At 60.6% G+C, this 23,635-nt stretch overlaps 2 protein-coding genes across 7 annotated transcripts in view; one reads left to right on the forward strand and one right to left on the reverse strand.

The window, feature by feature from the left end:
• The window catches only part of CRTC1 (CREB regulated transcription coactivator 1), a 72,979-nt gene extending 66,208 nt beyond the window's left edge, over window positions 1–6,771 (forward strand). For 4 of the 6 annotated variants that reach the window (XM_077776945.1, XM_077776940.1, XM_077776942.1 and 1 more), the window contains 4 exons: window positions 1,155–1,259; window positions 4,263–4,349; window positions 4,970–5,150; window positions 6,516–6,771. In XM_077776945.1, the coding sequence (XP_077633071.1) occupies window positions 1,155–1,259; window positions 4,263–4,349; window positions 4,970–5,150; window positions 6,516–6,727 (585 nt within the window). In that variant the 3' untranslated portion in view covers window positions 6,728–6,771. The remainder of the gene's footprint in view (window positions 1–1,154; window positions 1,260–4,262; window positions 4,350–4,969; window positions 5,151–6,515) is intronic. The other 2 variants (XM_077776941.1, XM_077776944.1) reach the window with 2 other exon arrangements.
• A 5,690-nt stretch (window positions 6,772–12,461) lies between these two features.
• Window positions 12,462–18,800, reverse strand: COMP (cartilage oligomeric matrix protein). The gene is made up of 17 exons (XM_077776947.1): window positions 18,762–18,800; window positions 18,216–18,385; window positions 17,598–17,735; window positions 17,272–17,346; window positions 17,018–17,176; window positions 16,815–16,919; window positions 16,620–16,727; window positions 16,254–16,413; window positions 15,618–15,736; window positions 15,376–15,428; window positions 15,091–15,272; window positions 14,750–14,928; window positions 14,592–14,640; window positions 14,074–14,270; window positions 13,293–13,465; window positions 12,742–12,881; window positions 12,462–12,657 (listed from the first exon to the last, which is right to left on the reverse strand). Exons 1-17 carry the CDS (start codon window positions 18,778–18,780, stop codon window positions 12,611–12,613), a joined length of 2,073 nt encoding a protein of 690 aa, XP_077633073.1. The 5' UTR covers window positions 18,781–18,800; the 3' UTR covers window positions 12,462–12,610.
• Window positions 18,801–23,635: the final 4,835 nt, after the last annotated feature.

The raw sequence follows: 23,635 nt of genomic DNA on the forward strand, positions 1-23,635 counted from the left end.
AGGCTCCAGGCTCTGAGCTGGCAGCACAGAGCCCGACGCGGGGCTCGAACCCACGAACCGCGAGATCATGACCTAAGCGAAAGTCGGACGCTTAACCGACTAAGCCACCCAGGCGCCCCTCTGGTTGCTTCTTTCTTGCATTTGTGCAGCCTCAGCTGAGCAAGGAGAACATCCCTCTAGACAGGTTCCTCTTTCCGACTCTGAGAAAGCCCGAACCAGCCATTGCCAAGTGACCATGCTGGTGCCTCCGACACTGATACTCTGTTAATTGTGGCCCTGTGCCCCTCCCAGTCCCTATTCCAGACTACTCAGAACAGCCCACTGAGGAAATGAAGGAGACCAAGCATGTATGGGGCCCTGGGCTGGTCAGCTTGGCCTCAGAAGTCAGGTACCTTGCCCAGAGGCACACAGCAGGTCCTGGGTGGACTGGGACCAGAGCAAGGTCTAAATCCAGGTCCTTGCCCAGCCTAGCCCACCCCTGGTGAGAAGCTAAGGCCCTCTGTCCTTCGGGTGAGGAGGTGGCTGCCCCTTGGAGGTCTCTGGACAGCATACGCATCAGGCTTGTCCCAAGTGCCAGTATAGGGACTGCCCGGTACTGGATACCTTGCTATGTGCCCCAGATGGCCTTTTTTGTTGGTCCAGCACCCCTCGAGGTGGGCAGGATGTGCCAGTGCACAGAGTTGGAGCTCAGAGAGCCGAGAGAGCTGCCCAGAGTCGGCAGCAGAAGGCAGCACCTGCCAGCCCGGCCCTGGGCTTTCTATTGCCCACATGTGTGTGGGTGTGTTTGTGTGTACACAGGTATGGCTGTGTGCACATGTGCATGGGTCTGGGTGTGTGTTCGTGTGGGTGCTCTGAAGCCTGCCGAGTGAAGGTGGACCCCTCTAGGGTCCACAGGCCTTTGGCGTGATTCCATGAAACTGGGTTCTCTGACTATAACCCCCCAAACCTATGGGAGCTAGGTTTGGAGGCACATGCCCAGAGGCCCCGGGCTCCGACAGGGCTCGGGGACCTGCACCACTCGCAGGTGCTCCTGATACTCTGCTCACCTGATGGGGGGCGGGGGGTCCTCGGGAGGTATGCTCAGTGGGGAATGGCCAGTCCCAGGAAGCCAGGCCTGGGGCCCCTCGCGCGTCCTGACCTGTCTGTCATCGCAGGCGCCGGCTCTGCAGCAGTACCGCACTAGTGCCGGCTCCCCGGCTAACCAGTCTCCCACCTCACCTGTCTCCAATCAAGGCTTCTCCCCCGGGAGCTCCCCGCAAGTAAGGGACGCCGCCTCCCCTCTCCCAGCGCCCCGCACTCCAGCGTTGCTTTGCACCCCCCATGCGTCCCCCACCATCTGTGCCTCACTCCATCCCATCTCGTCCACTCCACCCGGGCGGGGAGGAGAAGGCACTGCCCACCAGGCCCAGCTCGGGAGCTGCCACATTCCTGCCGTGTCTTTGTGGCCTGTGTGGAGCCCGAGCTGGAGGTGGTGGGCTCCTCGCTCTCATTAGCATCCTCAGCGTTGGCCACGCCCTGGCTTCTTGCCCAGCAGTCAGGGTCACCCCAGTGTCAAATAGCCCATGCGCACATCCCTGCCTGTGCCTGCCCTCTCAAGGCTCCTGAAAGTGGAGGGGTGCTCCACCTGCTTAGGGGTGTAGCTGAGGTGATGGCTGGCCTGTGACTGGGGCTCTGACTCCTCAGATCCCTCTCCCTCTGCCTCACAGAAGGGTGTGTCCTCCCAGGAAGCTTCTCTGAGTGGCACTGCAGCTTCTCAGGGTCCATGTCCCCATCTCACAGATGAGGAGACTGAGGCTTGCCCCAGGCAACAGGCAGGACTTGACTACATCCATGAGATTTGGGTTTTCCCCCAACACAAGTGGACCCCAACCTCTGACACATACATGCACACGTACCCCCATCTTGGTTCCTCAGGACTCCCCTTAGCACGGCTCTGGGCTCATGGCTGAATTCTGTCTGGAACAGAGATAGAGATACTTCCACCAGAGAAGAGGTGCCCATATAGCTGACATAGGGCCTGAAATTTCCAGAGTATAGAGCCTCCTCAGGACCCCACTACTCCATCCCCAAAATGTCACCAAGCTGAGAAACTCCTAGGCGCCCCTTCCACAGGGCAGTGCCCGAGGCCCTGAAACCTCATTTTTGGCCCAGGACACAACAGGATTTTCCTTCCCTCCTAAAGAAGGGAGAAGAGCTGGCTCACCAGGCAGGGCCATGCAAGAACAATGTTGAGTTCCCTGTCCCAGGCCCTGCTGGCCCCGTGTCCCCAGCTCTTGGAAGCACACCCACATTGGGCCTGTGTGTTGAGATGGCAGGTGTGCTATTCAGGAAGGCTACTCTCGTGGTTCCATCTGCTGTAGGAGGAGCTCTCCCAGGATCCTTCCTCCACCACCACCACCCCACCCCCACCCCCACCCCCGCAGTGGCCTGTCCTGCTGGGACCGTCTGTGTGCAGCTTGCTCGGTAGGCAGGTAGGGAGGGCATCAGTGAGCTCAGGGCAGGCCCGTGGGCAGCCTGGTATCTGCAGGCTCTGATTACATCCACACTGGTTCCAAGCCCCTGAGGCTTCCGAGAAGTGTCTGCTCTGGTCATGTGGTGTCACGGGATGCTGAGGGATGGGAGAAGCCGGTCCAGGCAGGGGAAGTGGCAAGTGGGGCCTGTTCCCAAGGCTGGTCCTTGAGTAATGTCCCCTTCTGTCCAGGAGGCAGGATAGGCATTCAAGGCTGGAGCAGATTTCTCAGTAGAAATTTGCCTAGACCAAAACGACTTGGTCCAGCCTCGGCACAAAGTGCTGTCTTGTCAAGCCCACGTCTGTGTGTTGGTCTGTCTGTCCATCCACTGGGTGCTGGCAAGGGAGGCAGGCAGCTCAAGTGGCTGTGAGGTCAGGGATGTCACGTTATCTGGACTGAACTAGACATGGGCTTCAGATGGCCAGGAGGCTCACTCGGGGGCAGACCATGCTGGGTGAGGGCCAGGCCTGGCTTCGCGCTACAGCTGGCACGCTAGGTTGCCCTCAGGACCTCCCCTCACCTCCCCAGGCTTAAGTGGACGTTGTGGCTGTCTGGCTGCACCTTGGGCCTTAGGCAGTTGGCCTTTGGTACTCTGTGCTGTGTTCCTCCTTTCCATTCTAAGCAGACCTTTCTGGCAAACTCTGATAGCAGCCTCACAAAAGAAACCTTAGCCTGGGTCCCCTACTTGTGTCAGGCCTCTTTGAGTCCAAACCCATGGGGATGGAAACAGGTACCCCAGAACAGACCTGCTTCTTCCTTTAGGGGGAAGCCCAAGACCTTACAGCCCCCTTTTCTAAACTGGAAGCTGGCTGTGTTTCGGGCAAAAGTGGCATTTTTGCCACATTGGCTGTTTTTCTTTCTGCTCTCAGCCCACTGACCAAGGAGGAAGCAGACTTGGGGTCTGGGCTGGGGTTCTATTTCCTGCAGCCATGATGCGCTGGCTGTGCCTCCTCCCTTCCATGTCCCACGGGCTCCATCCTGCCGTCTCTCTTGGCATCATAGGAACAAGCAGGGGCCCCAGGCTCCTGTTTCTGGAGCCTCTTTTGCCTGAAAGGGTCTTCTGCCAGGAGCAGACCTGCTCCCTGACTGGCCTTGAAAGGAATTGGGCTGCCTGCCCACCCATGGGTCCTGGCGTCCCCCAGGCAGGCGGCCGTGAGCAGATAGGCAGGTAGGCTTTCCATGTGCCTGTCCTGTGCTCGCTTGGCCAGCATCTGGCTCTGTGCGCCTGTCCTGTCCACATGTATGGCTGCTACCATGTCCCATGTCTCCCTGGGGGCCTGACAAGGGTCGCCAAGTACACTTCTCATCCTGAAATTCAGAGCACCTACCGCCTTGGCCCTAGTCACATGTTTTGCTCTGGAACCTGTCAGGTGGGGTTCCCAATCCCTGTGCCCCGCCCCCCCATCTTCCATCTGATGGAAACCGGGTCACCCATTCCTGGTTCAAGGAGAGGAGATGGGGGATGGCAGTTTGGGGGGTATTGGGTTACCGACAGTCCCCTGGAGCAGGTGGCGGAAAGAACTTCTCCTGAGATTGGGGTGCCCCCTGCTCAGAGTGAGCCAGGCACCCCTCCGTCCTGGCAGTTGTGGGCTTTCCCAGGAGGCCTGACCTAGATGCTTAGCCTCCCTTTATCCTGAGCATCGTCCAGGAGGTTTCAGGGGCCTCCTGTGGGTACAACCAGCCTGAGCCCCAGCAAGCCCCCGACCTGGTCTTGGGGACCGTGATGACGGCAGGCCTCTCTTCTGTCTGCAGCACTCCTCCACCTTGGGCAGCGTGTTTGGGGACTCGTACTATGAGCAGCAGATGGCGGCCAGGCAGGCCAATGCTCTGTCCCACCAGGTGAGCGGGTGCCCGGGTCACAGCGCCCACAGTAGACGCTTACCCGGACCCCGCCCGCCCCTCGGGCGTGAGCTTCGCTCCTAAGGCTCCCTCCTGTCTCCAGGCCTTGGAAGGGGTGGCTTGGCTTTGCCTCCCCAGGCCTTGTGCCTGGCCCACAGAATGAGGCTAGCAGCAGAGGGGGAGGAAAGGTGGGCGGTGAACACCGGCAGGGACAGGCATTGGCTGTAGCATTGGTGCCTCACCGTGGGCCCTGCATGTGGGTTTGCCGGGGGATAGAGCTGGCTTTGCGCGGAGGCCAGGGTCTGGGGCGCGTGGGCGTGAGAAGGGTCGGCTGCTTCCTGGAGCAGGTCACTCACCCGTCCATCCGTCCATCCGTACATCCATCCAGTGGGCCCTGAGGGGGCCGTGTGCAGGCAGGCCTGGGCAGATGCAGAGAGGGCGGAGGGGGAGACCCCGGGGCTAGAATGTCATGCTCAGCAGCCCCGAGCATCTGAGCGTGGGCGCCGGGCCTCTTGCAGAGGAGGTGGCCCGGCTACTGTGGGCCAGGCCAGCCAGCCAGTGATAGCCAGGCGCTCAGCAGGGCCAGCCTCTGAGGGAAGCCTGTGTGCTTCCCCCGACAGCTGGAGCAGTTCAATATGATGGAGAACGCCATCAGCTCCAGCAGCCTGTACAGCCCGGGCTCGACGCTCAACTACTCGCAGGCAGCCATGATGGGCCTCACCGGCAGCCACGGGAGCCTGCCAGACACACAGCCGCTGGGCTACCCCAGCCACAGCAGCATCCCCAACATCATCCTCACAGGTGAGGCCACCGGTGTGTGGCATCCTGGGGGGGAGGGGGCATCTTGGGCAGAATGCCACCGTGGGGCCGGGCAGCTGCGCAAGGCCGCATCCTCAGGAGAGACAGTGCCCCTGCCCTGTGGGATAAGTTGCGACGGGACTGGACCAGAGGAGGTCAGACCTGACCAAGCTTGGCTCAGGGACGCACAGTGGACCCTGAACCAGGCTTCCCATGTCCTGTGCTCAGAGCAAGAACAGGACAGAGCTAGTCGTTCGCCCAGCCCTGCATCTGCTCCCCAGGTCCCTGGACCCCATTAGCTGAGGATGGTAGGATTGCAGGTGACTAGGGGTCAGGCCCTGTGTGGCAGGGCTTGTCTCATGCAGCCAACAAACATGCAGCAGGTCACACAGCAGTGAGCCTCTCCGAGTAGCCTGAGCACGGCACCCAGGCTTCTGGGGACACGCAGAGCACATATGAGTAAGTCCCTGCTCCATGTGGGATCAAACCCACACCCTTCGCTGCCTCTGCTCTACCCTGTAGAGTCTGTGTTTTATCCAAGAAGGAAGCAATTCCCTTATAAGCCAGGACTGTCTCAGGGTTGAGGGTGACACCCTCTGGTGGTCCCACTGACATGTCCAGGATGGAGAAGTCCATGACCAGGTCCCCTCGCGGCCTAGTGCTTCCTCCCTACCCCAGGGGTGTGAGCAGTGGTCTGCAGGAGAAGCTCTGGGGTGGGAGCCTCAGACACTTAAGAAAGATCAGGCCCCTGAGATTGCCGCAACAGCCCAGAAAGACTTTTAGACCCCTTTCTCAGATTGGGAAACTAAGGCCTAAGGTCTCACTGTAAGTAGAGGAGAGAGCCTAGGTTTGAACCTGGCTCTCTGGGAGAACTCAGGCTTGCCTCCAGCCTACCGAGAGGGTTGCTGTGCACATGTGTGCACATACCCCAGTGTGCTGCTCAGTGACGTATGTGGAGGAGACCTCCTGGCCAAGCAGGAAAGACACCTGCTCCTGTCAGGTCACGCTGAACATTTGTGACCTAGCTCATAGCTCAGGGCTTCCCAGCCTTGGAACTGCTGATAATGAGGGGCAAGATCTTTCCCTGGGGTGGTGGGGCCACCCTGTGCTAAGTAGCGTCCCTGGTCTCCACCTACCTGATGCCAGCAGCATTCCCTCTTCTCCAGTCACGACCAGTAAAAATGCCCCTAAACATTGCCAGTGTTGCCTAGAGGACACCCCACCCCCCGTAAGCACCCCTGGTGTGGCCCAGGCGCCTCTTCCCTGAGCATTGACGGGGCCGTGGAGGCGTAGGGCGTGGGGTCAGAGAGCCCCGGCCATGCTGAGACTCATTTGTCCTGTGTTCCTCCCCGCTAACCCCCGCTCCAGTGACGGGAGAGTCCCCTCCCAGCCTCTCTAAAGAACTGACCAGCACACTGGCCGGGGTCGGTGATGTCAGCTTCGACTCGGACAACCAGTTCCCCCTGGATGAACTCAAGATTGACCCCCTGACTCTGGATGGACTGCACATGCTCAACGACCCCGACATGGTCCTGGCCGACCCGGCCACCGAGGACACCTTCCGGATGGACCGTCTGTGAGCTGCACACCCGGCACATCGCCGCCCAGCCCCCGGCTCCATCACCCCGCCNTCTCACCCCCGCGGAGCCTCCCTGCGCGTGCTCTCTTGCCCCCCACCCTGGGCCGTGAGCCGTCCCCCCCCTGTAAAATGCGGAAAGCGTGTTGGGCAGGGCCGCTGGCCTGGAGGGGGCGCTGTGGTCCACGGCGGCGGTGGGCTGAGGTGCATTTTCCGACTGTTGTCCAGCTCTCACTGCCTTCCTTCGTTCCCGGTCCCCCGACCTGCCCGCCACCCCCCCAGCCCGAGGTTAGGTAGAGAGCCAGCCCCACCCTGCCAAGGGGAGAAGGCGCCAGAGAGAGGGATAGACACAAAGCGAAATAAACACTATTTTGACTGCTGTCTTTTATATTTCTGAGCACATTCAGAGAATGCTAGAATCCATCCCATGGAGGTAGAACATAAAAGGTGTGAACAGAGCATGCAAAGCAGCTAAATCTTCCCGGGACCCTTGCTCCCGCTTTGCCCACCCCCAGCTAGGTCCCTCTGGGGCCGCCTTGGCCCTGAAAGTGAAGCCCCTGACCAGGACGGAAGGGCCTTACAGGGGATGCATGTGGAGGCACGGACTATCTCCGGGGTTTGTTTTCATCTCTCAGCCTGTTTTCGTCTTTTCTTCTCTGTACCTTGGTCACTGTCACTGTTATTTAAACAATGGGGTGGGGAGGGGGTGGCCAGGGCATTTTTGTTGTTTTTGTTCGTTTGTTTCTTTTGGTTTGTATTTACACTTTGGTTGTAGACGAGTAGCTGACTCCTTCGATCCAATACTTGCCTGAGAGCATGTTTTTATTCCAGAAATCCCAGGTTATATATTTTTTAAGCTAACTGGAAGCGGTCTGCTGCCTGCCCGGATCTGAGCTGTGTCTCTAGCCGTTTTAGCGAAGGCCCACATTATCTCAAAACGCAAGGGCTGAGTGAGGGCGGATTGGGCCTGGTAGGGTCTCTGGCAGAAGCTCGAGGTGGCAAGAGGTGTCTCCGCACTAGCCACGTGACAGGTGGAATTCCAGGAAGGAGCCACGGCGTTTATTAAGGGTCTCTCAGAGACCCATCTCTGCCTGGCCATCCTGATGGTCCTCCAGGGAGGACTATCCCAGACCCCGAGGCTGGTGGCAGCTGCAGCCCCTCTGCCCTGACACCCCCCGAGATGAGGCTGCTCTCTTGCCCCCCACCCTGAGAGCCAGCTGACATTCGTCTCCTTCAGCCACCCTTTTCATGGCTCCTCCCAACAGGGCCGGATTCGGGGGCAAAGAGCAGTGTGTGTTGTAGCAACAGGTTTCCAGGTGCTTCTTGAAGTGCCTCCAGAGGCCGAGGTGACCATCAGGGCTCGGCCTTCATGCTGGGGGCTGTCCCTGTGCCCTCCAGGCCCCGGGAGGGGTGAAAGGGCCGTCTTTGTTTTCCGTCAGCTGCTCTGAAGTAGGAACTTCTGTTGCAGTCCCTCCAAAGCCTCACCTTGAGCTCTTGCTGGCTCCTTGACCTGCAGGCCGGGCCGGCACCTTCTCCTCGGAGTGATTCTCTGTGGCGTTGCAGCCACTGCCTCTGGGTCGTGAGAGCCCTCGCCTCGGTCTGTGGGAGCCAGATTTGATCCTAATGACATCTCTCTCTCTCTCTCTCGTTCCCAGGCCGTGTTGTTAGCACATGGCCAAGCAACTGGGCTGCTGCCACAGGTATAAGAAGGCCCCCTCCTCGGTCATTTGGCCCCTGCTGCCCTCATCTGGGCTAGGGGATACGGGGTCAGTCCGTTCCGGTTGAGGCCCCAGCCTTTTACCGAGGCAGGGTCTGGGAGCAAAGACTGAGACTTTCTTCTTCTTCTTCTTCTTTTTTTTTTTTTTAAGAAAACTACATGTACATAGAAGAGTTTACCATTAGACTTGTATGTAGAACTTTTTAAAAAATGGCCTTAATAAAATTATAAGCAACCTTCCTGGATGCAGTTTTCAAACAAGGCATCGTGGACCCCGTGTGGGAGCCTCGTACTTCCTGTCTGCCCGGCACCCGGTTCTCAGTGCAGATGGGCAGCAGAGGGAGGGTGTCCACCCCTGCAGCCTATTTCTGACATCCCCTTGGCCAGGGGCACAGGCGACATTGTATTATTTCCATGGCCACTTCAGCTCCTGAGGGGCATAGGTGCAGCTTTCCCAGGGAGGGGGTCCCAGCCAGGAGCCAGTGGCCAGGCATCCCTGTGCCCTCACAGGGTTCACACCCCTGCCTGGGCCTGGGCAGGCCCCCTGAGGTCTGCAGCAGGGGATTTTGTTTATTTCTTAAATATTGCTTCTCTACTAAATATTCTTGAATTGCCAAGACTTCCTGAAACAGGACAGCCTAAGGGAACCAGCCCTTTGACTTGTGATGTGAAAATACTGTGATTTCAGGCGAGCTGCGCCGTGAGGGGTGGGCTGAGGCCCCTGAATATTGTATATAGACCCGCCCGCCACCTGTGTCCTCGCTTGCTCGTTCTGGACAGGCCTGGACGCTCAGCCCACACGGAGTCAGAGGCCAGGCCTGTCTGTCCCCCCTGCCGCTGCCTGAGTGCTCCTGATTTCAGTCCCCTCAGCTGTGAGAACTTCTGCCCCAGGAACACAAGCCGAACAGTGTGTTCCCACCTGCCTCAGTTTACCCTCTGTCCCCCAAATCCCCAGGGCAATGAGTTTATTACCCCCACAGAGGCTTGTGGGCCAAAGTAGAGCCCGGGATCGGCCCCTCTCTGTGTCCTTCAGAGAAGAGGGTTTATGCCCCTGCCCCCTCAAACCCCACCCATCAAAGTCACCCCACACACACACAGTGTCCAGAGCTGATGTGGGGGAGGAGAAGGGGTCTTGTCGGGTACATGTTCCCTGTCACAGGTACCCATGCCAACCTCCGTCCCCACTATGTCCTTACCAGGGAGAAAATAGGCAGCACTCTTCGGGGCATCCTGCATTCCCCCTCCCCCACCTCATTCTCACATGCCCTGCCTCCTTCTGACACACTTCTGGGCAGGAAGTGGTGGGGCGGGGCGGGGTGGCCCCTTGTGGTAAGGGGCCCTGAGACCCTCAGTAGAAAGCTTGGGGCAAGTTGACCCTTTAGCAAGGTTTAGGGGCCACAGCTGACAGTATCCAAAAACTGTCTACTCTCTCCTGTGGGGGACAAGCCAGAGAAGAAGGGGCCCTTACTGTGGTGGGTCCAATCCCTCCCTGCCATTGCTGTCCGTCGGACTCCCTGGGACTAGCAAGGCCTAGGCGGAGGGCAGCCGTGTGGGCTTGGGGCCCTTTCCCCAGCAACACCTCCACCCAGCCCCCCCTGCTGGCTTCTAGCTACCTGCCTGCCCCAAGGGTGTGCACTGAGCACAGGGCTCCTAAGGCGCTCACGCTGGCCTTTGCAGCCCTTCTGCTCTTGTCTACTTGTGGGTTTGGGGGGCTAGAAAAGAAGGGTTCTGATGTCTTTGTGTTTGGCATGATTTCTTGGGCTGGCCAAGCTCCCCGGAGGCTGCCTAGCCAGCTGGGCCCCGTCGGGGGGCCCACGTGTCATAGTGGGGCGGCCGAGGATGGACATTGAGCCCTATGAGACCCCCACAGGGAGGGCGAGAGTCTCCGCGTCCATCTGTGTGTCCTGGGGTGGGCTGCGTGCCAGGTGCTAGCTGTGGCCTGGCCAGTCAGGACGGGAGGAGGCTCCAGGTCTTTGGGGGGCTGAGTGGGGCTCCAGCTGCAGAGGCTGCCTTCCCCACCAGCCAGCATCCTGGGCCCAGTGAGCCCCCATGAGGAATTGTCCTTAGAGGGGCCCCCAGGGCCGCCAAGGACACGTGGGAGCGTGCCCCCCTCCCCAGACCGCCACATCTCAGCCAACCCTGAGCTGGCTCGTAACCAAACGTCCTCCCAGACTTCCAGCCCCATCTGGATTCCTGCTTTTCTGCATTTCCAAAGAAAGCACCCCACTCCTAGGGACAGGCTGCGTGTGGTAAGGTCTGGCGGTATGGGGGAGCCCTCCACTCCCCACCCCCAGTCCTCACAAAGCTGCAGCAGCACCCACCACCCTCACTGGGTTCTGATGGAGCTGTGGTTAGAGGCCACTGAGGCTCTCGTTGTGGGGGTAGGGTACGGGGGCTACAAGGTCAAGGGTATCCAGTGCCCCTGGTCTTGACCCATCACCCCTGCAGGTGGCGCTCCCGGTAAGGGAGCCGTGGCTACCCGAGCCCTTCCCACTTGGCTCGCAGAGCCCTGGGGAGGACGGAGTGCTTCCCCCACCCACTGCCAGAGGCCTGCCTGGGGTGAGTGGGCAGCTAGGTCTGTTTCCGCCCCTGTTCTCCTTGGAACCTGTGCCCCCACCTCCTGGGGGTCTCACAGTGTGTGACTGGGGGTTCCTGGTACACTCCTCCATCAGGTCCTGCCCAACCAACCATCTCAGCCTGAGCTGACTCTCCTTGGTTTCTCTTGGCCTTTGGCCTCCAAGGTTCCTAATTGGGTGGGGCTCAGGCCCCCTTCAAAACCCTGCACCACAGGCAACGGGCCACAGACACATTCTCTCACTGCCAGGAGACGGAGATGGGGTAACTTGTATCCCCAGGCCTGGGTGCTGGGATACTCTCAAAGGCATGGGGAGGGGGGCGGTGAGAAAAAGACCCTTGTGACCTGGGCTTCACTTTCCCTCCTGTCACTGGCTCACACCCATGGGTCTCAGCCTCAGGGTCCTCCCTGGCAGGGTGGGGGCTAAGGTCTGGACATCAGAGTGATGCTGGCTCCAAGTAGTTTCCTCCACCTTCTGCCCTCTCGGCCAGCCCTCAACTCCCCGTGCCAAGAGGCCAAGGACACGTGGCACATGCAGGGCGTGGTGTTGTCCCCATCTCACAGGGCTCTGGACTTCGGGGCCAATGAATGCCCAGCCCATCTTAGCCCATCACTTCTGACCTCTTGTCCACTCGGGACAAGTGGACACAGCTGTGGCCTTTGCCACCAGCCCCTGTGAGGGAGGGCTTTGGCAGCCAAGGTCCACTGGCCCCGCTGTGCCCCCCATATAGGAAACTGCCCCCCAAGGGGCTGGGTGGCACCACTGATATATGCAAACCTGCCGGTCCAAGCCCTGCTCCACCTGTGTCCCGCTGTCCCCAGGCTGGCTCTGCCCCCGCCCCCAGCATGTACACTCTTCTGTGGATGTCCCGTGGGCCGTGGGTTGGGTGCCCACGGTGGGTGGGGGCGGGCGGCTCAGGGCGCACTCGGCCGGCCCCTGCCCATCTTCTCTGGCGTGGACGCTTTTGTCTTTGTACCTTTGCATCCTTTGTAATGAAACATAATAAAAATCCAATGTTTTCGTCCCTGCCTCCTCTCCTTTTTTTCCCGCCGTCCCCCCACACTGGTGCTGGAACGTGGGCCAGTAGGGTATGTCAGGTGGGAGCCACACACACACATGAACATGGACACACAGGTGTGAGCCCCTCATCCCTACCCCCAGCCAGCTAGTTGAGAGTATTGCTTAGAAGAGGAAGGACCCCAGGTTCCTGGGGGAGGCATTCAGTGGTGGGGATCCAGCCCCGTGACCTCAAGTGGGTAGGATGCAGCAGCAGGCCTGGGGCCTCCACAGTCAGGGTTGGACACTCCTAGTCAGGCCGCTGGGCCCTAGTGAACTGGGGAGGGTGGGTAGTCCTTAGCAGGTCCGGGATCCCTGGCCCAGCCTTTCCTCGGAGGCCCCACCCCTCAGCCTCCCTGAAGCAGAGGCCACGGCCAGCCACTCCACCACACACACTTTATTTTGTCCTCTCTGAGCCCCTCAGCCTCCCCTCCCCCAGGCCAGCCACCCCTCGGAGCCGGGCACGGGTTCCCTGCTTGGCGCGGTGAGGGCAGTCCTGAGGGTGGCCGTCTTCCAGTAGTGGGTCCCCACCCCATCCCTAGGCCTGCAGCAGCCTCTGAGTCTCGTAGTCCTCGGGGATGGTGTCTGGAGAAAGGGCGAGAGAGAAAGAGGGGGTGAGGTTGGGCAGGATGGACCCCCACCCCCTCCCCGGCTGGGCTGGCCCCTCACCATTGCAGCGGTAGCGCAGATTAGCCCAGATGATGTTCTCTTGGGAGAAGCAGAAGACCCCCAGGCGGCCACCCCGCATGGTCGTGTCCAGGACCACGTTGCTGTCAGCCACCAGCTCGGGGCCCTCGTAGAAGCGCACTCTGTGGGAAGGATGGGACAGGGAGGTGGGGCCCCGGGCTGGGCCTCTGCCCTGGAAGATGGGTCCCCTCCTCTGTGGGACTGGAACCCATGAGTCCTCCCTGCCTGGGCCACTCTCAGGGCAGGTGGGGCTTCTGACCTGGGTCTCAGCTTCCCTGTTGTGAGAGGATGGACTTCCTGGCAGTGCGGAGTGGGGACCGAGAAACAGAGAGAGTGGGACCCCACCTTCTATCTGAGGACCTGCTGTGTCCTGCGTCCTAGGAGAAGTGTCATGTCCCAGAGCCAAACACAGCTCTCATTCTACCTGCCCATATCATTCCCGTTTTCCAGCTAAGGGGACTGAGGCCCCCTGAACCTCCAGGGGCCAACGGCCAGACTCCCTCTGGCCCACTGGCCAGGGCCGAGGCCCCCACCTGATGTAGCCCACTTGAGGCCGGTGCTGCAGGAACCAGCGGTAGGACGTCTTGTCTTTCCAGCCCACGTTGCGGGGGTCCTTCCACAGGAGCCGCACCTGTGAGGCGGTGTCCCCCGTGTGCCAGAGTGCATTCCGCAGCTGCTCCCCGGGGCCTGTGGAGGACTTCACAGCCTGGCCGTGCCCCGGGCCAGGGGACTAGAGTCAGAGGCCGCACAGGCTACCGGAGCCCTCCAGAACCCTGCCTGGTGGCACAGGAGAGGAGCCCCTAGGGTGCCTGGGTGGGATACCTGCAAGGAAGCCTTCTTGGGGGCCACATGGAGATTTGCAGGGGTGGGGTGGGGGGGGCAGGGGTGGTCTGGGAGCTCCTGTGAGGATTTGGGAGTCCATGGGCAGGTTTGGAGTCTGAGAGGATTTGGAGGGGTCTGTGAGACGGGCTTAGTGACTACAGACAGTTTTGGGACAAACTGGGCTCTACAGGATTTGGGGAATTTGCTGGAGGGTTTCAGTGACTTACTGGGGTCTAGGGGTTCTGCAGGAGGATTTGGAACCTGAGGGGAAGTTTCGGGCTCCATGAGGTTTCGGGGCCCAAGGGAAGTTTGGGGGCCCTGGGGGAGTGTTTGAGGGCCTGTAGGAATCCGGGGAGAGGGGTGCGGCTGGGAGGACTCTGAGGTCCACAGAATGATGCTAGGAGGCTGTAAAGGGTTTGGGAGTCCTTGGGAGGATTTGGGGTCTCCTAGAGAGCTCAGGGACTGCGAGAGGTCAGGTAGGGCCACGGACACCTTGAGCTGAATGCCAGGCTCAGCCACTGCGCGGAAAGGATTCGCCTGCCAGTATGTCTGCTCCATCTGCTTCCACATGACCACATAAAAGCTGGAGCTGTCCTGGTAGCCAAAGATGAAGCCTGCATAGTCGTCATCTGTGACCGTGTTCACGTGGAACGTGCCTTCGAAGTCCACGCCATTGAAGGCCGTGTATCCTGGGGAAGAGAAGGGAGCGGTAAGGCTCTCCCCACTGGGACCCTGCCCCCACCACCCCGACCCTCGGGAGTCCAACTTGTCCCTAGACCCAGATCCCCACCCACATACCGGCCCCATCCCTATCGGCCAAGTTCAGCCATGACCACATCCCTGAGCCCCTGCCTGTGACATGCCTCGGCCAAGCTCCTTCAGAGTCCAGAACTGCCGGACCGCGGAGCCCAGACTCAATCTGGCTCCGCCTTTCCTAACTTCAGACCCGCCCTTGGCCCCGCCCCCTATTCGGCTAGGCGCAGGGCCAGGACCCTTCTCCCCCGTCTCACCCACAGCCAGGCCAGGGTCGCTGTTCATCGTCTGCACGATCTCCATACCCTGACGGGGTCAAAGGAAGAAGGGCCTCAGGTCGGCCGCGTGGGTCCTCGGTTACCCCGCCCCAGTTTAGGACCCGATCCCACCACCTTCCACCAGGCCGGGTCCCAACCTGGTTGAGCACCACCCAGTTGGGATCTATCTGAGCGTCGCCTTCGGGGTCCAGCACGACGGTCTGGAAGGCCCGGAAGTCAGTGAGGGTGACCTCGGCGTTCTCCGGACACACATCAATCTTGTCTACCACCTTGTCTGCGTCGAAGTCGCCCTGGCACACGTCGCCCACTCCGTCCCCTGAGAGACCCGGGTGGTGGGGTCAGCGGCAGCCCGGCCGAGGACCTAGCCACGCCCACACCTGCTATAGGTCCCACCCGCACACCTCCCAGCCCCGCCTGCACCTGCCAGGTTCTCCACACCAGCCTCAAACCCACCACAGGCCCCGCCCCCTGCCCTTACGGTCTACATCTTCCTGGTTTGGGTTGGGCACCAGGCGGCAATTGTCCCGACTGTCGGGGACCCCATCGTTGTCGTCATCATCGTCGCAGGCGTCACCCTGGCCATCGTGATCTGAATCCTGCTGGGCACTATTTGGTACTGTAGGGCAGTTGTCCCGTGAGTCCTGGTGCCCATCCCCATCCCTATAATTGGTGGGTGGGACAGAGAGACAGTGAGATTTCCCAGAGGGCTGGGTCGGGGTCGCCCACCCTCGGTCCCCACCACCAGCCTAGACGGCCTCCTTACTGGTCTTGGTCGCTGTCACAAGCATCTCCCACAAAGTCGTGGTCCACATCACTCTAGGGAAGGTAGATGCAAGAGTCCAAAATCAAGGCTGAGGGATTCAGAAGCCTGCCCACTGGCCCCGAGTTCCAGAGCCAAGGTCGTCCTGACCCCAAGGAACACCCCCGACCATGGGCTTCAGTCTCCTTAACTAGTCTGGAGCTCACCTCAGGGATCTGACCCAGCGGGGTGCTGCCCACGCTCACCTGGTCTGCGTTGCTTTTCTGGGGGCAATTGTCACAGGCGTCCCCTACACCGTCACCATCACTGTCCTTCTGGTCTGAATTGGGCACCCTTGGGCAGTTGTCCACCGTATTTCGGACCCCTGAGAGAAGGAGGGGGGACAGCACAGGATCCCAAGGTGGGGGTGGAGCCAGGCTGACTTTGGCAAGGCAGCTGCGAACGTGGGGCTCGCCTGGGACATAGTCCCACGCCCTTCCAGGCTCCCAGCAGCTACAAGGTTAAGTCAGGTAGGGCACTGGCCCCAGCCCCAGAGACTTAATGGACGGCGGGAGAAGGGACCGCTCTCACTCACAGAGGGAAGCTCAGCTGGACCCTCCGCTAGCACTGTGAATGCACCATGCTGAGTGTCTGTCCCCAGTGTAAAATTGTCACCTCCCTGGCCCTAAACTGGAGGCTCACGTTTCTGTTCAACTGCTTACTCCTTGCAACATCTGACACAGGGTCCGCCTTCCCCTCCTCCAAATGCTCCTGCCTTTCCCCGTTCGTGAGCTCACCCCCTGCAGGTTCCAAAACTAGCTCCGCCCTCAAGCAAGCCCCGCCCCTCGGTGCCTGCCCTTTCCTCCCTCCCCACCCCCCGCTCCCCCTTCTGCTGCTCTCACGGTCGCCGTCGATGTCGTCGTCGCAGGCATCGCCTTTGCCGTCCTGATCTGTGTCCTTTTGGTCATCGTTCTTCTGGGACCGGCAGTTGTCGCACGCATCACCCCACTTGTCGCCGTCCGTATTGCGCTGGTCAGGGTTCCGCACCAGTTTACAGTTGTCCTGGCGGACAGGGCCGATCAAGGGGAGGGTCAGGCCTGGAGGGGCAAATATCACTCCCCAGAACAGCCCAGCTCCGAGGCCCCGCCTCCTCCGCAGAGCAGCGGTCATCCCTCCTGGAACCCCCAGTCCACATCCTCTGAGGCCACGTCCCTCACCCAAGCCACGCCCCCACCTTGCCTAACTTCGGCCCGGATGTTTGGCCCCACCTGCTCGTTGAGGACCCCATCCCCATCGGCATCCGGGTCGCAGGCGTCTCCGATGCCGTCGCGATCCACGTCCTCTTGACCTGAGTTGGGCACCGTCACGCAGTTGTCCTAGGGGAGGGCACAGCGGCAGTGAGGGGCGTGCCTAGGGAGCCCCGCCCACCACCGGGCCCTCGTCGCCCTTCAGACCCCGCCCACCTTTCGGCACTGGCGTTCGGGGCAGCGCAGCTTCTCGTCGGGGAAGCCGTCCAAATCCGTGTCTCTGCCGCAGAGGAGGCCGTTGCCTGCCCAACCAACGGCGCACTGCGGGTGGGGTAGTGAGTAGGTGCCCCGGCATGATCGCCACCCACCCCACCCCCTCATACCCAATGCCGAGCTCCTTTCCGCTCGCCCGCACTCACCACGCACGACCGCGAGCCATCGCGTTCCAGGATGCAGTCGGCCTTCTCGTGGCACGGGCTGGGCGTGCCGTCGGGGCAGAAGCGCTGTGAGCGCCGTTGGCAGCCAGATGCCTGGTCGCCCACGAAGCCGGGCTGGCAAGGGCCGCACTGGAAGGAGCCCTGGGCCCGGGCCGCGGGCAGTGAGCTTGGGCTGCCTGCCACTTCGCACCCTCCCCCCAGTGTCTCGCTCCTTCCCCGCTCCTCCCGGGCCTTACCCGGGTATTGACGCACACGGAGTTGGGGACGCAGTTATGCTGTCCGGTCTCACACTCGTTAATGTCCGTGCAAACCTGGACGGCAGGGAGCGCAGAGGTCACCGCCCCCACGCAGAAACTCTCTTACCTCCCACCCGGTTCACGGCTCCTCTGCATCCTACCTCTCCCCACATTCCTCCCCAACCTCAACCATCTTGATGAGGATCCTTCCTCTGTCCACCTCCCGGGTCCCGGGCCCCACCCCTTCCCACTGAAGTGAGGCAGAAAAATAGCCTCAAGGCTAGCGGACCATTCCCAGGTGAAGCCCACCCCTCCACGGCCCTCACCTGCTTATTGGCCTTGGCGAAGGCCAGCCCCACACCCTCGTGGGCAGGGCCGCTGAACCCCGGAGGGCATGCCTCGCAGCGGAAGCCGGGGCTGGTGTTGATGCAGCGGACGCGGGGGAAGCAGGGATGGGCGTTGCACTGGGGGAGTAAAGGCCACAGAGGGTCAGAGGGCTGGGCTGGGTGCTCAAGGGCGGGGTAAGGTATTGTGAGGGTGGGCGTCCCCAGCAGAGGGGGGAAGTGGTCGTCGGGGCGTGGGTGCACGGCGACGGGAGGGTCGTCCGGGAGGGCTCCTCGCGGTGGTCGAAGGGTCGTTGGGGGTTGCGAACCCCGGAGGTGAGGGGGACCGTTGGGGCGGACCACTCTCGGCGGTAGAAGAGTGGTCGGGACGGGCCTCACTGGCTACGGAGGGGGTGGGCGCGACTGGCGTCACTGGTGGTAAGGGAAGTGGTCGGGGTGAGTGCCCCCCGGCGTCAAGGGGGTCGTCCGGACGTGCGTCCCCGGAGGTGAAGAGGTCCTCCGGGTGAGCACTTCCAGCGGGGGAAGAAATCGTTGGGGAGGTGGGTAGTTTGTAGGGACCGGCGTTAGGGGGATGGTCGGTGGTGTGGGAGACAGGCGCACCTCGTTGACGTCGACACAGTGCGAGCCATTGCCAGTGAAGCCCGCGGGGCAAGGTCCACAGCGCGCGCCACTTGCCGTCTGAGTGCAAACCACGCCTGGGTAGCAGAAGCCGGGCGCGCACTGGGACAGGGGCCGCACGCTCAGACCTGGGGTGCGCGCTGGCTGCATCCCTGCGGGTGGAGAAGTGGGGCTGGTCAGGGCCCAGCCGGGGGGCAGAGTCTACCAGGACCACGCCCCTTCCTGGAGGGCCACCCCTGGGGGCGTGGCGAGAGCCCAGGCTTTCCGCGACCCCGCCCCGGACCCCGCTCCAGGCGGGTTCGGTTTTTTCATTCTCTGTATCTCCGCGCCCGTCAGTTTTCTGCTCCTTGAGCGTCTCTGCATCTCCCTCCATCTCTCGCACGGGCTCTGCTGCTTTTCATATGTCCCNNNCTCCGTCTCTTCCTGTCTCTTTTCCTCCCGGCGTTTCCTTCGCTGTCCCGGTCTTTGCTCCCCATCTCCTCCCGATCTCCCCGCCTGCCGCGCCTCTGCCGCCCCAGCTGTGCTCACCGCACGCGTCACACTCCATCACTGTGTTTTTCAGAAACGTGATCTCCTTGACCTGCGGTGCAGGGAGGACGGGGTGTAGTCAGCGAGGCCCCGTACCTCTCTCTTCCTCCCTTCAGTCTGCTCTCCCCTCCCCCAGACTCCCTTCCCACAGACCCACCCCCTCCCCTAGGACCNTCCTCCTTCTTTGGGACCCCCTTCCCCCCCTCACAGACCCCTGCCATCTCTCGCGGAACCTTCTACCCCTGGGACTCCTTTCCCCCTCTTTCCTACAACTTCCTCCCCGGATCTTGGTACTCAGGACCCTCTCCATCTCCACCGGCAGCTCCTTCTCCCATCCCCCTGCCCCTCCTCCTCTTCCAGGCCGCACTCCCTGTGCCCCCCTTTCCGGTCCGCACCTGCTGCCGCAACAGCTCCCGCACGTCCTGCAGAGCCGCGTTGGTTTCCTGAAGTTCCCGAAGCATCTGCGGGCCCAGATCTTCACCTGCGCCGACAGGGGGCGCTGGTGGGGCGTCGGGGTTTGGGGACCCCCCGCCACACCAGTCCTCACCGCGGCAGGGTCCTGGGACTCCCTCATTCCTTGAGCGTCCGCCCTGCCCTGCTGCTTGGTTTCTCCGCCCTGCACGCCTCGATGAACAGTCCCCGAGCCCCAAGGAGCCGCGACCCCAGGCCTCACGGGTCCTCCGGTACGGTTGGGGGTCAAGGCCACGCGTGGGGGAGGGGGTGGCTTACCTATCTGTATCTGGCCCTGGCCGGACGCACCGAGGGCTGCCAGGGTGAGCAGGAGAACGCAGGCGGCGGCAGGAACCATGGCGGCGGCGGGGAGCTGGACTGCAGCTCGCTCTCTGCTGCCCACGAGGCCCGCGGGGCGTATTTATCCCTGCGGCTCAGCCGGCTCCGGGGACGGCCCACCCGCGGCCCTGCCCAGCGTCCAGCCGCAAGGTAAACAGATGGCGCTGGCCTCTGCGTTCAAGGCCCCGCCCGGTGGTGCTGAACCCGGACACGGCGGAGAAACTGAGTCACGGGGAAGCCGGGGTAGGGGTCGGCAAGGCAGGGAATCAGGTGGGACCACCCTCCAGGCCTCCCTCTCACTTATTTATTGAGTGCCTGCTGTATGCCAAGATTGGGACATAGCTGAGTACAAAGCAATTCTCGTGGTGGCTCCCCTCAGCTCACACGTGGGGAAGCAGTCAAGAGAGGCTAAAAGTTAGAACCCCCACCCCTGACTCTGCTTTAAGTCAGGCTGACTGGCTCTCCACTCCCTCTTCACTTGCTTCAAAATGAGGCAACTGATATCACTCTATGCCTGTTTCCTCCCCTGCACAATGGAGGTAATAAGTATCATTGTAATGATTATCATTATTACTGGAAAATGGGGGTTCAAGTGAGAGCAGGCACCCTCCGGCTCCCTGCCCCCCGGAATAGAGGGTTGCAAGTGGCCCCCCCTCTCCTCTTTATGGTCTTCCACCTCTGTGGTTCTGGGGCTGGCGAGTGAGGTGTGGGGGGCAGCCTGGCCAGGATCCCACTCAGTTTCCCAATCTGTGTAATGGGCTGTGTGTGTCCATCCCCAGCAGGGAATGCGCAAATTAAAGGGCTCCAGCTGGAGGAGGTTGAGGGGGGTGGCCAGAGCTTCTGTTTGTGGAGACTTCGCCATACCTTCCGAACTTCGCTCCAGCTGCTGTGGGAACAGCCTGTAATAAAAATAAAAATTACTCCTAATCAGGAAAATCATCCCTCCCAGCCCAGCCTCGCTCCTGAGCTACAAAACACTTCTACTTTCCAAGTTAACCCTCTCCACCCACTTTCCAAGTGCTCAAAGCCTCTATCGTATAGATCAGAAAACTGAGGCCCAGAGAGGGGAAGTGGCTAGCCTGAGGCCACTGCAAGGGGCAAGGGTGAAATCAGAGTGGGGTCAAAGCCAGGTCTGGTCTCCTGAGAGGCTTCAGAGAAGTCACCAAGGGCTTCCTGGAGGAGGTGGAAGGGAAACCTAAAGGAAAAGAAGGACTCAGATCAGCAGAGGAAAGTGAGGACAGTTCTGACATAGTGAAGCATGTGTGTGGCTTGAAGGTGGGGGGGCGGATTTCAGACACATCTATTTATTCCACAAATACACATTAAGCACCTAGTGTGTGTCATGTCCTGGGCTGGACTCTTGACACAGGATGAACAAGCCAAAGTGGGCCCCTTCCTCTAGGGGAGCCCAGATTGGCGGGGAGGCAGCTACATAATCACCCAAAAGGACCAGAGCTGTGATGGGGTTTCACAGGTAGCAGTGGGGGCTCCAACAAGGTGCTGGACCCAGCCTGGTGTGGGGTGAATCCGGGTAGGCTTCTCAGAGGAGGAGGGAATGAAAAAAAAAAAAGGTGGTAGGCATTCCAGATAGAGCAGAGTATGTGAAGATTCCGAAACAGAAATGAGTCTGGTCTGTTAGAAGGAATGATCTACGTTGGGGCTCAGGAGATGCAGTGCCGGTGGTGTGGAGCTCAGGCTGTCTTCTAGGGCACTAGGGAGCCACAGAGGGTGAGGGAGGAGGAGTGGGCCTGGTGGGGAGGCTGGGTGGGAGCAGTCAGCCCCAACTCGGGCATTTCTAGTGAAGCCTGTGCCCTGACAGTGCCCACCTTGCCTGCTGCCTGCGGCCGGGCCATGAGCTCACCTCCTGTTTTCCTTGGCGTCCAGCACACCTGGGGGCCGCTCCCGGCTGGCACTGGGATCCTTGGGAAAACCACAGCTCCGCCGGGGCCTGTGGGCTTGCGTGTGCCTCATGCAGCTGAGACAAGGGCACATGGAAGCCAGGCCCCTGCCACAGGCTGGGCACGGGGCTGGGACTTGGACACACGTGGCCTTGTTCATGGCCAGGCCATGGGGAGATGAGGGGAAGGGCATTCCGAGCAGGGGGAACTGCAAAGGCGGAGGTCCTGAGGATGTCCCAGTCTGCAGATCAAACGACAGGGCCCCAGAGAGGAGCAGTCTGGTTTCATGCTCTTACCTCCTGGATCTCACCAAGCCTGAAATCCTCCGTCCAGCAGCGGCTGCCCCTCTCCGGCACGCCACACCAGCCTCCCATTACAGAATAACTTCCTCTACGTGTCCTTCCCAGTCTTCGCACCTACTACCCCCCCGCCCCGACCCCAAATACCTTCTTCCATCCTTCCGGGGCACCTGGACAGCTCAGTCGGTTGAGCGTCCGACTTCAGCTCTGGACATGATCTCACAATTCGTGAGTTTGAACCCGACGCTGGGCTGACGGCCCGGAGCCTGGAGTCTGCTTTGGATTCTGTGTCACCTTCTCTCTCTGCCCCTCCCCCGCTCAAGCTCTGTCTCTCTCACTCTCAAAAATAAACAAATAAACATTAAAAAAAAAAAAAACACTTGGACTCCTTGGGCTCCTTCTCCCATCCTCAAGTCTGGGCTCTGACGCCCCCTCTTCCACGAAGCCCTCCCTGCTCTTCCTGGGCAGGGCTCAGGACTGGCAGCTGTATGACAGCCGTCTGGGACCCCTGGCAAGCTGTTCTTGGCAGAGAAGGTTGGGAAGCCCTGACTCTGGGAACTGGGATTGTCTGTGTTTTGTTCTGTTTCTCACAGCCTGGGGATCCCCCGGTGCAGAAGGAGAAGGGGCTGGTGAGCTGTGAAGTTACCTACTAGGATTAGCGTATCATGGTTCTTATTCCTTATCATTGATGTAACATCATTACTATCAATACCAATTAATACCTGCCACCACTGTACTTTAGGACAGACTTGAGGGCCATGTGGTCTAGGTTCAAGTGTGGGCTGGGCACAGCCTTGCTGTGTGACTTAGGCCAAGTTGCACAACCTCTCTGTGCCTCACTGATAAAATGGGAAGCAATCATTGTTGAGAATTGAATGAGCTAACGTGTGCCCAACGTCTGGCTCCAGTCTTAGCCTTGCTGTACAATATGGAACTTATACACTGTGTCACTTACACCTCAAATTGTCCTTGTTCACATTTTCCTTAGAGAAGAGACGAGACAGCTCGAGGTCACACAGCAGGAATTAGAGCTGGGGAAGGCGGGACCCCTGAGGCCTTCACACCCCCCTCATTGCCCTTGGCCGCAGAATCCAGACAAGAAATGCTGGCCCGGGCCCCTCATTAGCTGTGAAGATTCTGCTGCCCAGGACCTTCTGGCCTGAGCCTCTCTTTGGCTGGCGCCCCAGCCAGCCCCCCTTCCCATCACACCAGACCCAGCGGTTCCGGGAGCCTGGCCAGGCTGGGGCAGAGGGGCTGGTGCCGGTGTGATGGGGCCCTGGGGCCCTTCCTGGCAGGGCTTTGCTGGGCCAGGAGACATGTGGGCGCCCCCAGCTCACCCAGCCGCCTCTCCTCGTGAATCCAGAGGGAAAGTATGTCGGGAAGGCAGCTGCCCTGCCCTGGGCGGGCCCAGCCACAGGCCCAGGGTCTGGGGAATTCATCAGGGCAGTGAGGGAGGCCACTTGGCCGGTGCTGCATCCATAGCTGAGGAGCCCGACCCAGCCTGCATCGGGCAGCTGGACCCATCTCCCCAGAGGGGCCAAGGAGGAGTAGGGGGTGCGGGAATGGGCGCCAGAGTGCCATCCAGGCACTGGAGTCGGGGAGACTCACCCTGACTTACACTGTGAACTTCGAGAAGCCCTGCCTTCGCTCCCACTTTCCATCTGCCCCAATCCTGTTCCATTCCATCCCAGGTTCCCAGGAAGGTGACGCTAGAGGAAGGAGATAACAATAAATATAGTGGCTACAATTTTTTTTGAGCAAGTGCCAAATGTTCAAAACCTTGCCATACCACTTTTGTGGGGTTCCCCTTTCTGCTCTCCCTTTCCCAGCCCCGGGAGGCAGGAGCTCATCACCATAAGGGGCAGCAGGGCACAGTGATGAAGGTCCT

Source organism: Crocuta crocuta, unplaced genomic scaffold (genome assembly GCF_008692635.1).
Source record: "Crocuta crocuta isolate KB4526 unplaced genomic scaffold, BGI_CrCroc_1.0 scaffold77, whole genome shotgun sequence".
In the NCBI taxonomy this organism is placed as follows: Eukaryota; Metazoa; Chordata; class Mammalia; order Carnivora; family Hyaenidae; genus Crocuta; species Crocuta crocuta.

Bases quoted from the DNA above. Each gene is read 5' to 3' on its own strand.
- COMP (XM_077776947.1), bottom strand. The intron at 14,641-14,749 runs GTTGGGACCCGG...TGACCCCGTCAG, and splicing joins ACTGGGTGGTGCTCAACCAG to GGTATGGAGATCGTGCAGAC. The intron at 12,882-13,292 runs GTGGGGGCCTCG...TCCTTCCCACAG, and splicing joins CCTCAAGTGGGCTACATCAG to AGTGCGCTTCTACGAGGGCC.